The 21637-nt window shown below is 33.5% G+C and overlaps 1 protein-coding gene across 3 annotated transcripts in view; it reads right to left on the minus strand.

Moving 5' to 3' along the window:
* kay (transcription factor kayak) overlaps window positions 1–21637 on the minus strand; it is a 265831-nt gene that overhangs the window by 14070 nt on the left and 230124 nt on the right. The window contains exon 1 of one of the 3 annotated variants that reach the window (XM_067762713.1): window positions 11697–16101. The exons of the other annotated variants lie outside the window; for them this stretch is intronic. Coding sequence (XP_067618814.1) covers window positions 11697–12857 — 1161 coding nt within the window. The 5' untranslated portion in view covers window positions 12858–16101. Of the gene's footprint in view, window positions 1–11696; window positions 16102–21637 lie in introns of those variants that run through there. 3 annotated transcript variants of the gene reach the window in all.

Below are 21637 nucleotides of genomic sequence, written 5' to 3' on the forward strand. Positions count from 1 at the left end.
AATTTTTTATACTCAGCTGAGCAGAGCTCACAGAGTATATTAACTTTGCTCGCATTACGGTACCCCGTAACGGCTTAAACTAATCGAGACAGATATAGACTTCTATATATCATGTCTATATGTCCGTCCGTCTGCCCGTAAACACGATAACTTGAGTAAATTTGAGCACTCATCTCAGATCGCTATTTAAAATGAACGAAATCGGACTATAACCACGCCCACTTTTTTGATATCGAAAATTTCGAAAAACCAAAAAAGTGCGATAATTCATTACGAAAGACGGATAAAGCGATGACACTTGGTAAGTGGGTTGACCTTATGACGCAGAATAGAAAATTAGTAAAATTTCGGGCAAAGGGCGTGGCACCGCCCACTTTTAAAAGAAGGTAATTTAAAAGTTTTGCAAGCTGTAATTTAGCAGCTGAGTATGTAAAGTTCGGTTACACCCCAACTTAGCCTTCCTTACTTGTTGTTTATGAATTTGTTACGGATGTCGGAGAATTTCAAGTTTCTAATAAAACCAAAAACGATTTTTTTTAATTATGTGAAAATCAGTTATCGGATTTGCTTATATGCGCTTGTTCAGGCGCTTGCCTTCCCACCTTTCCCTCATTTGCTGTATTTTATAATTTTAATGCTTTTAAATATATTTGTTTTGTTTATTTAGTTAGCTTTTTTCGATGTATTTCTGATTTGCTTTGTTTTATATTATTTTATTTATATACATAAATATTTTTCCACTTAAGTTCTTTCGCCTTGCCGTTTGTTCGCTTTTGTTTTAGGTACTATCTCTTTCTCTGTGTACTTATTTGCTTATAGCTTCTGTTATTGTTTTTTCTTTGCTTGCGTCTTTCCTTTTTCTTTTATTGTATGTTGTTATATTTATAGATAACTCGCAAATTCGCCGTTGGTTGCTCTTTTGGTTTAATTTTACAATTGGCTATCTTGTGTTAGGAGGATTTCGGTACTGAATTTATGAAATGGGTGCGCAATTAACTGTTCTTTTGATATGCTAATACTTTTATGCAGAATATTTGTTCAATTAGAGTGAATTAAGCAGAATAAGAATGCTCTAACAATAAATATTTGAAACGTTTGTAGGGAAGTTTTAGGCGATAGATCTGGCGCTGCGAAATGGGTTGAGGGAGCGCAAAGGCATCCTAATGGGGATGTTCAAAACCCAACGTTTTGTGTACTCAACTTTGCGTTCTGATGTTTAACTCGATTCTGGCAGAACTCCAAAACAGTGGCTGTCGAGTGCTAACCAACGCTGATGACCTGAATACTCTGCACGATATTCTGATGGGCTATCTGATATGGGAAATGTAAGCGGGCAGCTCATTTGATTTGACTATCAACTCGATCAAAACAGAATAGGTTCTTCTCATAAAGAGATATATGGTTTTTGCGCTCAGACCTCCTTATATTTAGAGGGTGCCGTTGGTACTTCTTGAAAGTGTTGAATATCTAATAATTCTATGGAACTGGATATTGTTTTGGAAACTCAATGTTACGGATAGGCCTAGGAAGGCATGAGCTTGGCTATGGTGCGAACTAATTTAAATTTATGATCATAACAGTTCCGAGCATAGAAATATCTGCTGTTAGGCGGATCTCGTAGCCCGAACGGGTACAATTGAAATGGGCGTAGCCTGTGGGGAAATTGCTTTTCAGCTGACCACCTGTAGACTGCTGTTGTACGGCTGGGCAGACCGTTTCCTTTTGTAGGGTTGCGAGATTTTTTGCAGGCAATAAACGGGGGCGGTCTGCCGAAATCTTGCAATTTACTAATACTATTTTTTTCCTTCGTGATTTTAGCTCTGATGGATCACTGTCCAATGGGAGCTGATGCTGAACCTCTCAAAATATCGAAAAACTCATTTTGCTGCTGTTACTTACACGCGTTGATGAGGTTGGAATTGTCGCGTCATTTTATGCTTGATTGTCTACATTTTGGTAGAGCTAGGTGCAAGTTATATTAGAAACTTTATCGTCTCTACCCAGCGTAAGTAAGTAAGCACTTAAATATAGCTTACTCAAGCGTTATTTTACGTAGTATCAGACTGGACTTCCAGGTACTATAAGTGAGCTTCTCGTGCACGGCTTGCATCTATTCAATCTAAGCTAACCTAAGGCATTTGAAAATATTATTAAATTAAATTCTTGATGTGTAAACATCTTTGCTCGTGATATGGGGGAGTCCAGAACGCAAGCGTAAGGTGCAAGCGTAAGCGTAAGATTGTCTTTGCAAGTGGTATATGCCCCATGTGGCATATGTATCTAGAATGTTAATGCAGACGTAGTGTGTAAAATTGGTGTATGTACTGTATGGAGTACAAGATAATATGTTACCATAGGCGTAGTGTGTGGTATTAAAAGCACACAGCAACTCAAGGCAATGACGTCACCTATAAATTAAAGTATCTGAGCATACCCTGCAAAAATCGCGAGTACTCCATGCATACATGTATGGAGTACTCGCTATGGACCAAGCGAGTGCTCCAAAATTAACTACAATTCATACAAAAAATATGGCCCAATTAATATTGCGATGTCCTTGGACTGGACCATATAGTCCAGCTCAGCATTACATCAGAGTAATCCATAGAGTACTCCAGTATGACACAAGTGGACCACATGATCTAACGATTTTTGCAGGATATGCACAATTTTTGTTCATGCGAGTGATGTATACATTGCTCTTATGTTGGATATAGAGAACCAGAGATATTATGGAAAATGTGAGTAAATGCGTGATTTTTATTCCTGATACGCAAAGTCTTACAAAAACCAATCACGTGGTTATGTAATAAGATTTTGTTGGTTGTAACATATTTGTATATTATTTGGTTGGATTTATATGGAATAATAATTACACAAATAAAAAAAAAAAATAAAAAAAAAAATAAAACAAAATAATAAAGAACAAAATAAAATAAAAAAATTCAACAAAATAAAATAAACCAAAATTAAATAAAATAAAATACAATAAAATAAAGTAAAACAAACAAAATAATTAAGTAGAAAAAATAAAATAAAACAAAATAAAAACCATAAAAGTAAAATAAAATAAAGTAAACAAAAATTAATAACATAAAAAATAAAATCAAATACAAAAAAATAATAAAATTGAATGAAATAAAATAAATAAAATAAGATAAAATGAAATGAATTCAAATAGAATTAAAATAAAATAAATTTAATTAAACTAAACTAAGTTAAAACAAATTACATTAAATAAGATAATCTTAAATTAAATAATAATATATCGCGGGTTCGAATCGAGCTCAAGGCCTAACAATAATTTTTTATCATTATTATTGTTATAATACATTTTTTCTTAATTGAAAAAATTTTTAAATTAGAATAGAAGAAAGAACAAATTTAGACAACTGCCAAAGCTCGTTGTATAGATCCATTTCGGGAACTGCCAAATTCCTTCATCGGCAACGTTTAGGTTCCGCTGCTATAACCATTCAGCCATCACAGCGGTTTTTTGTTTGTCTTCATTAATCCTACTTCTATTCTGGTTCGTGCCAATTGATATTCACAACACTGCGACATCTGTTGCAGAATGGATTTTTTTCTTTCTTCTTTTCTAATTTAAAAATTTTTTCAATTAAGAAAAAATTTATCATAACAATAATAATGATAAAATATTATTGTTAGGCCTTGAGCTCGATTCGAACCCACGATCTTACAAATCAGTAGGCCGTTATAACAACAAAAATTGTTAAATAATAATAATAATAATTCCCAACGGTTTTACCCTCCGAAGACCACCCAACCGACACGAGGGGCGCCTCCGCATGACTCACGTATTTGTAATTTTTGTTTGCTGTTGAAAGGCAGGGATTTGTTAAGCGTCGAGATCTAAAACTGCTTAGCTACAGAAAATTGTTAAATTCATCAGCTAAGAAAAACGCTAGAAATCTAGGTTAAGTACAGCTGACATATAATAAGTTAGAAAAGAATAACAATCAGGTTAGTAGGATAACAAGGGCTCATTTAATTCAAAATTGGTTCTACATTGTTCCAGGAGAAGGAGCTTAAAATGTCTCTTTGGCCGAGAAGGAAAATTAAAGTTAACTTCGCTTAGGAACCGAACCTTTCACTAATTTGATAATAAAATTTACTCCAAGCATCTCTCTACGACATGAAAGGGGATAGATTATACAAGGAATACCATTGGAAATCCCGTAAGGCAATAAGTAAAAACTGTTTTTGAATTCATCCTAATCTATCTGCATGAACTTGATAACGCGATGATTCAAGACTATAGATTCGTATTCTATTATTGGTCTATCAAATGTTGTAAAAAGGGTATAGGATCACTTAATTCTTTTGACCAAAGGTTTACGAATGCTAAAAAACCTGTAGCCATATTGACAGTCAGGGCCGCAGAGAGCCGAGCCGGTCCCCTGGGACAGTTCGCATTCACGGGCCCCCCTAAAAAATAAACTCAATCCAGTAAAAAAATAACATAACATACATAAATTATTCAATTCACATTTTCAGTTTTAATTCATATAAAATAAGATTTACTGGAGCACATACATACATAAATGAAATGTTAGATTTCATTGTTTGATTGCTTACATTAACTTTTTCTAAATATGTACATTTTAAGAGCTTGAATCAGCCAATGAAAGCCTTCCGTGCTTTTTGATCTGCGAATATGGAAATTACCGATTCAAAACTAATGCTGCGAGCAAGGCTGGACTCCAACGCCAATGTTCCAAGGCTTGTCAAGCGATTTTGGCTCATAGTAGAACGTAAAAAATTTTTTACGCGAGACAATATACTAAAAGAACGCTCCCCTTCAGCCACACTAACTGGAAGTGCGCAAAATATTCTTAATGCTATGCAGATGTTAGGAAATAATACTTCCATCTTCAATTTATGAAATTTGTTCAGAAGTTGAAATGGTGGCAGCGAATCACATCCCAAAAGTTGCTAAGTGGATGGCTTTGAGATGAATGATTTCATATATCCGATCTATAGAAATATCGATGCCATAAATCGTGCAGAATGCCGCTACCTTTTCTCTGAGCTCTTCTTCCGTCAGATCCTGATACTTCCACAAAAAACTAAATTTAATCGCAATGTCATTTACGGCTTCGAAACGTCTTGTCATATTACCAATTAAGCAGTCCAAAAGAACGTAAAAAACTTGCTGTTTGAATCGAGTTTCGGAAGGTATTCACAACTCCTATACTCCCTGCCAGAACCTTACATTCTTGAAGTATGATCGACCATTGATTCTTGAACTTCTTCAACTCATCAATGACCTATGTAAGCTTATCCACGGCATACTCATATGTTTTCACAAATTTGCGCTTCGCAAAACAAGTCAAGTGTACTAATTTTTTCAAATTAACGCTCCAGTTTATTATCAGCCTGTATTTACAGATGTTGCTGGCTTTTACAAAAATGAAAAAGCAATACGAATAAACCGATAGGGGCATAGTTATAGTCGAAATAAAATGTGATTTTAAGTTAGTGGAAGCATTTTTGACAGATAGCGCTTATAAAATTGTGTCAAAAACGTTTATCTAACTTAAAATCACATTTTATTTCGTCTATGACTATGCCACAGAGTATTTGATTGGATGCTTATGATTTTAGTTTACTGATTTTTACTTTTAAAACAATTTTTTGTAGCAACAAAATAGTATGTATCTATGAAATCCTAGTTAGAGTACCGTCAACACTGCTTTGTCTTGCCGGGCCCCCAAAAACCTTCCGGGCCCCAGGGCAATTGCCCAAGTGTATATGTTTGTTGCCTTACACCCCTTCAGTGAGGATAGGCAAAGAGGGTTGGGGGGGGGGGGGGTTGGACACAAGAACCGGGCAAAGCAACATAAACATTTTATAAACAAGTTTTTTCAATTAGAAGAAAATTTTTCTAAGCGGGCCGCCCATCGGAAGTGATTGGCAAGCACTCCTAATGTATTTCTGCCATGAAAAGCTCCTCAGTGAAAACTCATCTTCCTTGCAGATGCCGTTCGGAGTCGGCATAAAACAAGTAGGTCCCGCTCTGCCAATTTGCAGGAAAAATTAAAGGGAGCACAACGCAAATTTTACTTCCTTTATATTAGGTCGGTTGAGTGTTTTTCCGCTTTTCATACAAATCTTGTAAACGATTTTTAAGTAACTTCTCATTGAGCTACAAACGTGAAACTTTACACATAGGTTAGAACACCGTGACAATGCAACAAAAGGAAGAAAATCCGTTAGGTGGCGCACGGACCGAAATAATTAGATAAGAATTTGAAAATTTTCAAACCAGCTTTTAAGTAACTTCTCAATGGGCTAGAGACTTGAAATTTCAAACTAATCGGAGATCGATGACAGCCGATGACACGATACCATATCTTTGCTAAACTTTGATTTTTAAATTATGACATAGATACTGCATTGACTAACAATATCTCCTTTCCTAACAACTTTCTAATCCAAGTAATGGGCGCTCCACTTTTATATTTTTACTTCTTATAAATATTTTTCTAATTTTTATGTCAAAATTTCAAAATCAAAGTTTAGTAAGAATATGGCTTTATATAAGAAGACATTTTTCGCTGATTTTTGTCCATTTATATAAAGGAAGTGCTTAAAATTTTATTTATTTTATTTTTATGATGACTTAAGTTATTAAATATTTATTTGTTTGCTTGCTATTAATTAAAAAAGTAATTTATATTTTTTTAATGCAGAGCATTCGCAGAAAATAAAGAATAAACGACCAAGTCGATTGACCTATATAAATGTTTAAGCTTAATTAATGTTTTACAAAAAAAAAAAAAACGAATACAATATAAAACATACGAAATCAGTAAAAACAAAGAATATCATAATGAAATCATCAACATTCTATTATTCATGTGACAAATTGATTGACCGCCAAGAGACCACACAGCAGGCATTTGATCAGCACACACGAGCTAACAAAATTGCACTACATACGAAAGCAAATACTTAAGTATTTTCAGTATTTTATTAATCTTAATGAATGCAAAACATAAATGAATAAAAATAAATGTGTATTAAAGTAACGATATAAATGGACTACCTGTGTGGGAACGATTTAAAATTTAAATAAATGGCGAAATAGTGAAAACATTTGTAGGTAAGTTTGTTGGCATTGTTGGGCATAGTGCACAAAATTTTTAATATTTTATATTTTTTTACCTCTAAAAATTGATTGTTAGTGGAAATTTATTTTCACCAATTTTTGTCTTCTTACATTTTGTAAGTTATTGAATAGAAGCAAAGAATATCATGTAGCGATAAAGATATTTTCCGAAGGTTTTGGGGAGTATCTATTTTCGTTGATGATGATTCTTTGCGAGAAATTGATCCCCTACGTTTCGAAAACTGGCACCATTAAGGCACCATCTCGTAAAAGATTTGATATAACCACGTCAAACCTTTTAGGTCTTAAGATTTTAGTCACATTATTCTAAGCCCCTTAACCCGATAAAAGGAATGTCTCTAAACACTCGGCAACTATGTTTATGTTGAAGTTTGTAGCTTAATCTTAGTGCAATTCTAGACTATTGCCTTTCTTCGCTTCTCATATCTTCGATATAATCATTCCAATAAATGTGTAAAACTATTTTTACGGAATCGTTCTTTAGAAACCATTACTTTTCCTATCGTGGAAAAATTTTCCCGGTTAAATTGATGAAATAGACGTCGCATATTAGCCGTATAATGCAAATATCGAATCATTCCAACATTCCAATACATTTTTTATACTCAGCTGAGCAGAGCCCACAGAGTATGTTAATTTTGCTCGCATAACGGTACCCCGTAACGGCATAAACTAATCGAGATAGATATAGACTTCTATATATCAAAATGATCTGGGCGAAAAAAGAAATTCATTTAGTCATGTCCGTCCGTCCGGTCCACGGAACTCTAAGAGAAAATCAGTTTGGCTTTAGACAAAACCGATCCTGTGTTGATCTAATAAATACCGTCCGAATCATACAGAACATCAGCTTATTTACTTTTTATTGACTTTAAAAAAGCTTTTCATAGCCTCGACAGGAAATACATTTGGGAAATACTACGAAAACGTGCGATGCCTAATAAAATAATTATCATTATAAAGGCAATGTATGCCGAATTTAAGTGACGGGTCAGTCACGACAGGTGCCTCTCAGAACCCTTCGAAGTTAAAAGCGGGGTATGACAGGGATGCATACTCTCGCCGCTCTTGTTCATCTTGGCATTAGACGAGATTATGAGGAACGTTGAAATGGTCACCAATGGATGGTGGACACGGTGTACAGTAGACGCCTTTCACTCAGCTAGGGGACTTAGACTATGCAGACATCGTCATAGAAGTACTGACCTTCAACACAATTTAGAAGCTGTCAACACATGTGCAAAAGAGGCTGCATTAAGAATCAATACAGCGAAAACGAAATTTATAAGAAGCGGCTATAGTATTTCATCAAGGCCATTAATGCTTAAAGTTGACGAAAATGAAATCGAATATGTAGAGTACGTTGTTTATCTTGGTAGTATTGTCTCAAATAAAAGCGGTGCAGATGGGGGCGTTCAGTCTCGCATAAACAAAGCAAGAATGGCTTTTGGACAACTGACAAGAACCGTACCTACCAGAATACGATTTAAGTCGATGGTCGAGGCCCTATGCTCCAATAGGAGTTGAGGAAGCGATAACTTGAATAAATTTTGAAGTATCTTAATGAAATTTGGTATATAAGTTCCTGGGCACTCATCTCAGATCGCTATTTAAAATGAACGAATTCGGACTATAACCACGCCCACTTTTTCGATATCGAAAATTTCGAAAAAGTGCGATAATTTATTACCAAAGACGGGTATAGCGATGAAACTTGGTAGGTGGGTTGACCTTATGGCGCAGAATAGCAAATTAGTAAAATTTTGGACAACGGGCGTGGCACCGCCCACTTTTAAAGGAAGGTAATTTAAAAGTTTTGCAAGCTGTAATTTGGCAGCTGAGTATGTAATGTTCGCTTACACCCGAACTTAGCCTTCCTTACTTGTTTTTAAATATCCTGGAACTTCTGTAATGAAGCGAATTTTAAAAGATATTGTGCACTTTAACAAGCATAGATGGATGCTTTAAAATTGCTTATGTTAAACTTGTTTCTTACACTCGCAGGGATTGCATTCCTAATACGAACAGCGTTGACGAAAAAAGCCTGACTGAGGCAATGAGTTAAAGCGCGGGACAATAAGGTCACTCAGTCGAACTGATCTGGTAAAGCTCAACTTTTCATAGAGATAGCTAGACATTTTATTAGTAATCAATTTGTAAAGAAAAATGCAGTTTCTGGCCTTGTGGCACTCCGAACAGCCCAAGAGGCTGTTCCTCCATGATGAAATGTGATCAAACTTTGAAAGACCAGAGATATAACGCGCCACGTTATTGAATAGCCGCGAGTGAGCGGGATCTACGAAGATTTCTCAAAGTAGCATAAACTTTGCATATAACAGAGTTTATGTGGATTGCACAAGTTAGTGTTGAAGTTATCACAAACCCCAGGTTCATAATTTTACTGACTACTTTTAGAGGCTTCCCATCTATATGTACTGGTGGCAGAAATGAAAATGGCTTTACTTTTTTGTTAACGATTGGTAACACATACGACTTCCTACAAATGTCAACCATTGGCAATTTCCCAGTTATATATGGTTAAAAGGTCTAGGTTTAGGTTGTCACACAAGGCGAATTCAGTACCAGGTGTTCTTATTCCAACAGCTGATTGCTTGCTATTTTCCATACAACGCCTTGTACAATGATATTGAGAGTTAATTGAAATTAATGACATTTTTCTTTTGACTTGACATTCTTCTGCACGGCGAATTGGTTGAATTCGCTTTGCCATTACCTGGTATAGATTCGCTTTGTTTCACGCAGGCGATCAGCTTGCTTAATCGGGCCACAGAGATATAACTTTATATCATCGGCACATGCATGAAGACGCGAATGTCGGCAAACTAGAAAGACATCATTTATAAAAGAGGGCCTAGAATATATCCTTGGGGCGACCCATTTCAACTACTTTAAGCTGTGATACTTCAGATCCGATGATGACACGTTGGCAAATTTCTGATAGATAAGCTTCTATAACTTTTAATGCACTATTGCCGCAAACATTGCGTTTTTACTTCCTTTATATTAGGTCGGTTGAATGTTTGTCCTCTTTTCATATAAATCTTGCAATCGATTTTGAAGTAATTTCTCATTGAGCTACAAACGTGAAACTTTACACATAGGTTAGAACACCGTGACAATGCAACAAAAGGAAGAAAATCCGTTAGGTGGCGCACGGATCGAAATAATTAGATAAGAATTTGAAAATTTTCAAACCAGCTTTTAAGTAACTTCTTGATGAGCTAGAGACTTGAAATTTCAAACTTAATTCAGAAGGCGATGACAGCCGATGACATGATACAAAAAGATTCGCTAGGGGGCGAACGGGATGAGATATTTAGAAAAATCATACGAAACGGAGGGAATTTTGGGATTGATTTTTATGTAAGTTCTCATTGAGCTACAACTGTAAAACTTCACAGATGGGATAATACGACGAGGAAATTTAAGAAAAGGAGAAAAAATCCCGTTAGGTGGCGAACGGATCGAAATATTTAGATAAGAATGTGGAAATTTGGTGTTTTGAGATCGATTTTAAAGTAACTTCTCATTGAGCTACAAGCATGAAGCCTCAGAGACAGGTTAAGACAACGTGACAAAGGAACAAATTATATAATAATTTGGAAATTTGAAACCGGGTTTTAAGTAGCTTCTCGATTAGCTAGAGGCTAAAAATTTAGAGCTTAATTCAGACGTCGATGACAGCCGATGACACAATACAAAAAGTTTAGCTAGAGGGCGCTCGGACTGAGATATTTAGAAAAATCAAACGGAACGGAGGGAATTTTGGGATTGATTTTTATATATACAACTGTAAAACTTCACAGATAGGTTAAGACACCGAGAAAATGTAAGAAAAAGAGAAAATAAAAATAAAATAAAAAAAATGTTAAGCACTTCCTTTATATAAATGGACAAAAATCTGCGAAAAATTTCTCCTTATATAAAGACATATTCTTGCTAAACTTGGATTTTTAAATTTTGACATAGAAATTGCAAAAATATTTATGAGAAGTAAAAATATAAAGGTGGAGCGTAACTGATTGAGTAATAATATCTCCTTTCCTTTTTATTTTTACTTCTCATAAATATTTTTGCAATTTCTATGTCAAAATTTAAAAATCCAAGTTTAAAAAGAATATGTCTTTATATAAGGAGACATTTTTCGCTGATTTTTGTCCATTTATATAAAGGAAGTGCTTAAAATTTTTTTTATTTTATTTTTATTTTTTTGATAATTTTCTATTTTTCGTTAAGGGTTGAAAATTATGTATTTATGATATGACTTTCAATCTTTTTTTTAGATGTCACAAAGTGTTGTAGATTTGTAAATATTTATTTGAAAATTTTATATATTCTAGGTAATGAAAACTTTATTCATATATAATAGTAATAAGAAGAATAGTGGCCAGAACTACCCTTTCCCTAGCTAAATTTTACCCATATTAATGTGTTATCTAGATTGCGTCTGCACTTCTCCTATCTATAAATACATACATATATACATATGTATGTATGCATTTGGAAAATATCTATCTACCTGCTGTATAAAAAGCTCATTAGCTAGAAAATTTGCTATTTCGCAAGCATCCATCGAGAATCGATTGTCAGCGGCAGCCTCGTCAATTTTGTTGGCAAGGTCATCAGCGCTGCTACTTCTAAAGTCGCCATTGTTGTATACGCTATTATTGCTGACGGCTGCGGATGTGTGAATTGACTGGGAATTATTGCGATTGTTATTAACTGTGCTTTGTATTTGTTGTTGATGCTGATGCTGCTGGTGTTCATGTGCAAGTTTTTGTTGTTGTTTCTCTAATAATATACGCTGCAGCTGTTGCAAATGTAATTGTTGTTGATTATTTAGGGCATTGCAGTGGTCGTTAGTGTTATTGTTGTTGTGGTTATTATTTATATTTATATTTTTATTGATATTACTATTGTTGTTGCTATTATTATTATTAGAATTCCAGCTATATTGATTTTGTTGTTGCAGCTGTTGTAATTGAAATTGCTGTTGCTGTTGATGTTGTTGCAAACGTGACATGTGCTGCAGCTGTGTTAATTGCTGCTGCTGCTGCTGCTGTTGGTCGTCGTGAGGCTTTTGAAAACAAACTTCATTTCGATTACTTGCGCTTTGATTATTTGTTTCAATGCAACAATTATTATTATTTCTAGGCTCATTAAAAGACAAAAAGTCGTTAGCAAAGAAATCTCTATTAACAACTTGGTTCATTGCTACACATTGTTGGCGTTGTTGTTGTAATGCAGGCAAATTCGCAGCATTAGATAAATGTTGTTCTGACTGTTGTTGTTGCTCCAGCAGCTGTTGCAACTGCATTTGTTTTTGTTGTTGCAGTTCTACAACTTGCTGTTGATGATGCAGCTGGGATTGCTGCATCAGTTGCTGGGTTTGTTGTTGTTGGTAATTAGCGTGCGTAGGTAGTTGCAGTTGTGGCGACATTGCCATTGGCGTTGTCAGCAGCTGTTGTGGAGGTGGTAAGCTTGTATGTTGTTGTTGTTGTTGGCGGTGTTCTTGCTGTTGCTCACAATAGCAGGAAGTGTACGGGCGTTTTTGTTGCTGCGGTAATGCTTGCGTTGTGCGATTAATTATGTTTTGTAAATTTTGTTGTTGCTGCTGTTGTTGTTGTGCGTTGGTGGTACGCTGGTACGCCGGGTACGCTTGATAATTATACTTTCTCATAAATATGTTGGTTTTTGCAGCTTGTGCGCCGTTTTGCGGAATAAAATTATGTATTGGGGTTTTTTTTTGCAATTATTAGTAACTTCAGCTTTAATTTTTATTTTTTTATTTATTTATTAAACAAAAAAAATTTGTTTAGATTGTTTATTTGTGTTTATTTTTAAATTTAAAACACACAAAAAAAAAACAGTTTTGTCACACAATTTTTCCTCACTATTTTTTAAATGTGTACGCTTAAAAAAACTTTTATTATTATTTGTATTATTATTATACTTTTATTTTTTTTATTGTTCTTACAACGAAGCACCGTTGAATGTGGGCGGATTTGTGTTTTTTTCTATTGGCATAGGTAACCAAAACAAGTCATTTATATATATCAATCAGTTACTAGCTTAATAAAATCCATAAAGATTGTTGTGAACAATTTTTTATAAATAATAATATTTTTTTTCATTTTAAATAAAAAAAAAAAACAGTAACTACAGTTTGTCGTCTTAAAAATCTTAACAGTTATAACTTCACTCGCATATAAATAAAAAAGTTATATATAAAATGGTATTTAATAGCTTCTATTGACTAGTGTTTTAAGTCTTTATTACACTCCTTGCAAAAGTATATGCAAAATTTTTAGAATATACGATAGTTTTGCAATATGTTTTAAATTTATTTTAAAACTACTTTTCTTTGAGAATGCGCGTTATAATAATTGACTTTCTTAATTAAAATTTGTTTTCAATATTTTGAGTTACACTAAAATATCACTTACTCTTCTGTAGTTTTTTCTTTTTAAATATTGTTCAAATAGTTATTTTTTAATGGCACTCAATACTTTAGCATATATTTGTCAACATTTTCTTAAAAATTAATAATCTTTCACTAGAAATATTTTGTTTGTATAATGTTTTGTTTTCTAAATTCGTTAGTTTCGAAAGCTTTTGAGTTTGTGTTGTTATTCGTTATTTTCACAGTAAAAACCGCTTTAAAAATATTATTTTTCTGCACTCAAACTCACAGTATTTTTGTTTGTAAATTAATTTTGGCTTATGTATATATTTTAGTATTTATATATAGTGTTTTTGTGATTTTTTACAAGTTTTTTTCGTTTTATTAAAATAAAAATATAGAATTTTTATATTTTATTAAATATTTCTATTGATATATAATTTATCACTTCAGCTTAATATATTTTTTAATTAGTTTTTATGTTTACATATGTTTTGTCGTATTTAGTTAATTATTAGTTGCGCCCCCGTTATCAAATAAAAATTATAGAATTTTTATATTTTATTAAACTTATAAAGCTTTTGAATTAGATTGTTAATTTAATTATTTCTATTGTTATATAATTTAACATGTCAATTAATTTTATATATATATATTTTTTTATAATTTGTCTTTATTTCGTGAACTCGTTTATTTTGTTATTGTTTTATATATTACTTTTGTTATACTTTGCGCGTTAATTCGCTTATCGTTATTAACCGAATAAGCTGCTATTTATTATTTTTATTTTGCATGCATTTAAAAAATGTTACAACAATGCTTTTTTATATTTTTAACAATACAAACATGCAAAGTTTAATTTAATTGTAAATATTTATGAAAAATGACTATATGAAAATATTACTTTTATATAACAATTTAAATCTCAGTTTCTGTAATATATATATTTTTATAGAAATATGCTTGATTTGTGTTTTGTTTTTGGTTTGTTCTTTAAACACAATTATTAAATCACTTGTTGACCTTTTTATTCTTGTTTACTGAATTCTGTTCTGTTTGCAGTCTTTTACTTCAACTTTTCTTTTCTTTCTACTTCGTACACTTCCGCAGTGTTCCGCCTTGTTAGTTTTTCTTCTGCCTCTTTCTGCTGCTGCACAGTTCACGTACTATCTTTGTGTGGTTTTTTTATGCGCCTGTCCTTTGATCTCTCTCCTTAACTTTCCGTTTTTAGTTGTTCGTTCTTTTTCGCGTTTTTTAAGCTTTGTTTTTCGTTATTCGTTTTTTCGTTCGTTGGCTCATACGTTTATTTGGTTTTTGCTCGTTTGTTGTTTTTCGTTTGTTTGTTTTTAGCTATTTGTTCTTTTTTTCAATAGCTTACTTTTTCGCGCGTTCTTTCGTTTCTTATTCGAATTTTGAATTTTGCATTAAAAAAAAAAGAGTTACGTTAACTCACACGTTTAACGTTAACCCATCAATCGTAGTTCTGGAGGTTTAATTTCATAAAAAATATGTTTCTTGAGCACACTTTGTGTGTTGTTAAGGCGTCGTAAATTGTTGTTATGTTTATATTGCGTTGTTCTTGCCTCTTTAATTTCCGTTTGTGCAGCGTTACAACTTTTATTTTTTTCATACCAACTCATCAGCGTAAGCATAATAGATATGTATGTGTATTAAGCTAAAATAACAACAACAACAGTAATTAATTTTTCGTTCTAAGTTTTTTTTTTAATTTTATTGTTCGCTCTTAAAATCGTTGAAATACGTTGAGCCATGAACTTAGCAAGCGTATTTTTGCTTTTTTTTCTTCTTTAAAAATTTACTTGGCCGCATATGGCACGCACACCAAAAACGTTTTTAAAATAAATATTTATATAAGCCCTTTTATACATTTGCAAGAAAAACACTTTGAGAATTGTGTTTAATGTGTTAAGATATGTTTCATTACGTTTTAACGTTGCTATCCAAACTTTTACTACTATTTTTATAACGGTCTACTCGTACATATGGTTTGGTTTCGTTTTCGGTTAATAACGGTATTTTTGAAAAGTGTTTCCGTTTTTAATATGTGTTTTGATGTTTTGTAAAAATTTATCGTATTTTACTGTTGGATTTTTAAAATATCCAATTCGTTCGTTATACGTTTTTTGTTTTTGAATTCTTAATTCGTTAAATTCTATTTAATTATTTATGCTATAGTTGATCGTTTGGCGTTCTCTTTACTTGTTCGCCTTTATATAAATCTTTGATATTACTTTCTGTAATTTCTCCTCCTCTTCGTTTTTTTAATTTAATTTTTAATTCTTTATATATTTCTTTCAACCCGCTGAAGTTTGCTATTCGTTCGTTTTAATATTGTTCTTGCTGTCGTTGTTGTTGGTCGGCACGTTTTCCGTTTTTGTTTTTGATCGTTCGCTTTTAGTTGTTTTTATTTTTTCTTGCGCATCGGACACACCGCAATTTCGTAGCCAACCGGGCAGGCACTTCAGGGGCTCGATACTCGTATTCAACTAAATTCTAAAATTTATTCTCACTATTTGCAAAGTGAAAATTTTAAAATAGTAAAGTTTCAAATACAACATGCACTAATACAATAACATTTAATTGAATATCCAAATGATTGTAGTATCATGTTGTTACCCAATAAGCGCAAAAAAATATATTCTCCAAGGTAAAAGGAATTTTTAAGGCATCATTATGTATTGCGAACATTAGCTCAGACAAAGGAATCGTTTTTAAGCGATTTCGTCTAGCTGTAGTATTCTCTATCGCTTTCGTTTGGCCTTTGCGTTTCTAAGGTTACGTCAAACAGGAAGGCGAAAGAAACTGTGAAATGGTATGTTGCCATCGTTTAACATAGTAATAGGGAACAAGGTCCATAGATTCAAGTTGAGTTTCAACATTTTCTGAAATTTGAGAGCAGAGTTTTTTCCATGCTTGTTTTTTAACTTCAGAGGAGTTTGAGAAGCATTAGAGAAATTATTACAATGTTATGGCAGGCATATCTGGTTTATATTATGTAACAAAATTGCTGGCCTGGCATCAGAGTCAATTTTTCAATACCTTATCGATTTATTTATTTATATATTTTCATCTAACTTTTATTTTCAATTAAAGGAAATTTACTTAAGGTCAAGTCGAGATTCAGTAATTTCACAAATTGTTAAACTACCCCAAATTAAACAAGTAAGGACCGGAACGTATCGAAGACCTTGTAACTTTCATGAATGTAGCTGAAGAATACTTTTAAAAAGAAATCTGAAAAACTCATAAATTCTGCACAATTAGTTGTATGGACAAGTAAGGACCGGAACGTATCGAAGACCTTGTTACTTTCATGAATGTAGCTGAAGAATAATTTGAAAAAAAAAAAAAATCTAAAAAACTCATAAATTCTGCACAATCAGTTGCATGGATTGTATGTCTGTATTTTATATATAGAGGCATCTTGACGATTCTTTCAGACAACAATATATGCCTTATAAGTATGTAAGCATGTTGTGAAACTTCATGATTCTAGCTGTGCAAGTGAGGAAGAAATGGCCACCCACCTCTTATCTGAAGAGTTGGTTGTATGGGAGATTGTATAGTGGTCCGATCTGGTCAATTCCGAAAAATGATCAATCGAATACCCAAATAAACCCGCTCATTGAATTTCTTCAAGATATCTAAAAAATTTTGGGATTAGTAGTTTTCGTTCAAAAATACCGAGAGACGGGAGTTATAATTTGCGTATATTTATTGGTGGGTCTAACTCTTCTCGTTTCATTTTAGCCAGTATTATTTCACTTCTGCGATTCTTTTTGAGAAAGGTGTTTTGATATTAATTGTTAGCTGGGTATTTGCATTGTTGGTGCGTTTGTAGATGTGTTGGTGTGTGTTTGCCTGTTGCGCGCATGTGGATCAAAGAGCAATTGGGTGTGAGCATAGCAAACGATTCGCAAATTCAAATGTGGTCCATGAAACCCACACAAAAATTTGTTTAATGCTTGCTTATATAAATGTACAATGGGGTAAAGCTAACAACTATTTGGGGGCATAAATAAAATTTATAAAAACCAGAATCACTTTTCTTTTTTCATTATTGAAAGGAAGGAAACACAATGGTTAGACGACTGTGATTTTCAGCGATATTACGAATTTGAGTAAATGTTTTCTTCTTTTAAGTCTTCCCCTATAAAAAAAAGATAATTGCATTGCAATTGTTATTTAACAGTGTTAATTTAGTTAGTTGTTAAAAATTTTAAGTAAAATAAAAAAAAAAAGTAAATTAAAAAAATATAACATAATAAAATAAAATGAGATAAAATTAATTTAAATCGACTTTTAATTGATGAGTCATCTATGTTTTCGAAATGTTTCGGATTTATCATGGAAAAATGACTGGTATGTTATCAATATGTTATTGAGTGTTAATCGATTTGTTATCAAAAAGTTATCGATCACTTACCGAAAAGTTATCGATATATTTAAAAAAGCATATCAATTTTGTTTAAGGAAACTTTTAGCTTTGTTTATTGGATAACATTTATTATCGCCGTATTATGGAAAAATTATCGGTACCGTTATCAAAAATCGATTTCTTTTCGGAGTTTTACCAGTTTGTTATCGACATGTTAGGGATTTCTTAATGACGACTCATCGGCTTGTTAAGACACAGATACCTGTAAAGCTTTTTTATAAAATCGATAACAAATGTGTAACCGTTCTATGACAAGCCGCTTATAAACCAATTAGAAGCCGATGACACGGTAATAACAAAACGTTTACAAACCGGACATTTGACAATAATTATTTCTTATGGATAATAAGCCGAGTATAAAACCACATGGGTTGTTACCAATAAGAATTCAACGAAGCTCTTCGCAAAAATCCCGAAACTAATTGTTTCTGGAAAAGTTATCTCTGTTGTGGATTAACTTCAACCCCTGGACGAGCTCTTGTTAACTTAAAAAAGTATCGAATCTCAATATTTTAACTCTGTGGGCCCTCCTAAGTACTATTTTATACTGCCCATAAAAGGCGCTTAAAAGATTATTTTATGAGGAAACCCAAAGGCTAAAATATTTCACAAAAACATAACTAATAAAATGTTACTATATGAATCTTAACTGCGTATTTCAAAATTGTTTCTTTTGTAGTTATTGCCGGCCTTAGTATTGTTGTTTATTAAAAACTTTTAATCCACCCTTCAAAAATCGTTGGATCATGTGGTCCACTGGAGTACTTACGATTATACTCCACTGTAATGCAGCAATGGACCAACTCATGTTTCGAACGAACATATTGTAAGCCGATCATTGCTCGTTTTTAACGATTGTAATCACTACACGATGTTTATTGGACTGTGGGTACTCCATGGATTACTCTGATGTAATGCGGAGCTGGAGGATATGGTCCAGTCCTAGGACATCGCAATGTTAATTGAACCATATTTTTTGTATGAATTATGGTTAAGTTTGGAGCACTCGGTTGGTCCATAGCGAGTACTCCATACATGCATGCATGGAGTACTAGCGATTTTTGCAGGGTAGCTGTAGCCCACACCAATATATATGTGACCCGGTCTATGAAATGGTGGCTTATGACTCAAAAAAGAAATTGCGAGAAACAGCTTTTAACAGCTGTTTTTTGAGTCCTAAGCCACCTTTTCATAGACCGCGTCTATATCAAAATATCATAAACCAAAATATTTACAACAATAAAGTCAAATACATATTCAGCCCAATTCTAAATATTCCCTCGTAATCTTGTTCTCGCAGATTTTTTTATTCCCGCGGAAAAATTCCTCCAATTCTTTTCTCCTTGCGAGAACAAAAATTGGGGAATTATCATTTCGAATTTTCGAAGTCAGCTGTTTGGTTAATTGCAATTTCGTTCCGCATTTCTCTTTGTTTAAAAAATAGAAAAGTTTAAATATTGTTCCGAATTTGTTTGAAATTAAAAAATAAACAAGTAAGGAAGGTTAAGTTCGGGTGTAACCGAACATTACATACTCAGTTGAGAGCTATGGTGACAACATAAGGGAAAATAACCATGTAGGAAAATGAACCGAGGGAAACCCTGGAATGTGTTTTTATGACATGTGTATCAAATGAAAGGCATTAAAGAGTATTTTATGAGGGAGTGGGCCATAGTTCTATAGGTGGACGCCATTTAGGGATATAGCCATAAAGGTGGATCAGGGTTGACCCTAGAATGCGTTTGTACGATATGGGTATCAAATGAAAGGTATTAATGAGTATTTTAAAAGGGCGTGGACCTAAGTTCTATAGATGGAAGCCTTTTCGAGATATCGCCGTAAAGATGGACCAGGGGTGACTCTAGAATGCGTTTGCACAATATGGGCATAAAACGAAAGGTGTTAATGAGTATTTTAAAAGGGAGTGGGCCTTAGTTCTATAGGTGGACGCCGTTTCGAGATATCGTCATAAAGGTGGACCAGGGGTGATTCTAGAATGCGTTTGTACGATATGGATATCAAATTAAAGGTATTAATGAGTATTTTAAAAAAAAAAGTTCCATAGGTGGACGCCGTTTCGAGATATCGCCATAAAGGTGGACCAGGGGTAACCCTAGAATTTGTTTGTACGATATGGGTATCAAAAGAAAGGTGTTAATGAGTATTTTAAAAGGGAGTAATCCTTAGTTCCATAGGTGGACGCCGTTTCGAGATATCGCCATAAAGGTGGACCAGGGGTGACCCTAGAATTTGTTTGTACAATATGGGCATCAAACGAATGGTGTTAATGAGTATTTTAAAAGGGAGTGGGCCTTAGTTCTATAGGTGGTCGCCTTTTCGAAATATCGCCATAAATGTGGACCAGGGGTGATTCTAGAATGCGTTTGTACGATATGGATATCAAATTAAAGGTATTAATGAGTATTTTAAAAGGGAGTAATCCTTAGTTCCATAGGTGGACGCCGTTTCGAGATATCGCCATAAAGGTGGACCAGGGGTGACCCTAGAATTTGTTTGTACGATATGGGTATCAAAAGAAAGGTGTTAATGAGTATTTTAAAAGGGTGTGGGGCTTAGTTCTATAGGTGGACGCCTTTTCGAGATATCGCCATAAAGGTGGACCAGGGGTGACTCTAGAATGAGTTTGTACGATTTGGGTATCAAATTAAAGGTACTAATGAGAGTTTTAAAAGGGAGTGGTGGTAGTTGTATATGTGAAGGCGTTTTCCAGATATCGTCCAAAATGTGGACTAGGGTGACCCAGAACATTATCGGTTGGATACCGCTAATTTATTTATATATGTAATACCTGGCAAGATTTTAAGGGTGTTTTATTTCGCCCTGCAGAACTTTTTCATTTTCTTCTACTTAATATGGTAGGTGTCACAACCATTTTATAAAGTTTTTTCTAAAGTTATATTTCGCGTCAATAAAACAATCCAATTACCTTACCATGTTTCATCCCTTTTTTCGTATTTGGTATAGAATTATTGCATTTTTTTCATTTTCCGCAATTTTCGATATCGAAAAAGTGGGCGTGGTCATAGTCGGATTTCGTTCATTTTTCATACCAAGGTAAAGTGGGTTCAGATAAGTACGTGAACTGAGTTTAGTAAAGATATATCGATTTTTGCTCAAGTTATCGTGTTAACGGCTATGCGGAAGGACAGACGGACGACTGTGTATAAAAACTGGGCGTGGCATCAACCGATTTCGCCCATTTTCACAGAAAATAGTTAGCGCCATAAAATCTATGCCCCTACCAAATTTCAAAAGGATTGGTTAATTTTTGTTCGATTTATGGCATTAAAAGTATCCTAGACAAATTAAATGAAAAAGGGCGGAGCCACGCCCATTTTTAAATTTTCTTTTATTTTTGTATTTTGTTGCACCATATCATTACTGGAGTTGAATCTTGACATAATTTACTTATATACTGTAAAGATATTAAATTTTTTGTTAAAATTTTACTTTAAAAAAATTTTTTTTTAAAAGTGGGCGTGGTCCTTCTCCGATTTTGCTAATTTTTATTAAGCGTACATGCAGTAATAAGAGTAACGTTCCTGCCAAATTTCATCATGATATCTTCAACCACTGC

The sequence above is a fragment of the Eurosta solidaginis genome, chromosome 1 (genome assembly GCF_040869045.1).
Source record: "Eurosta solidaginis isolate ZX-2024a chromosome 1, ASM4086904v1, whole genome shotgun sequence".
Lineage (NCBI taxonomy): Eukaryota > Metazoa > Arthropoda > Insecta > Diptera > Tephritidae > Eurosta > Eurosta solidaginis.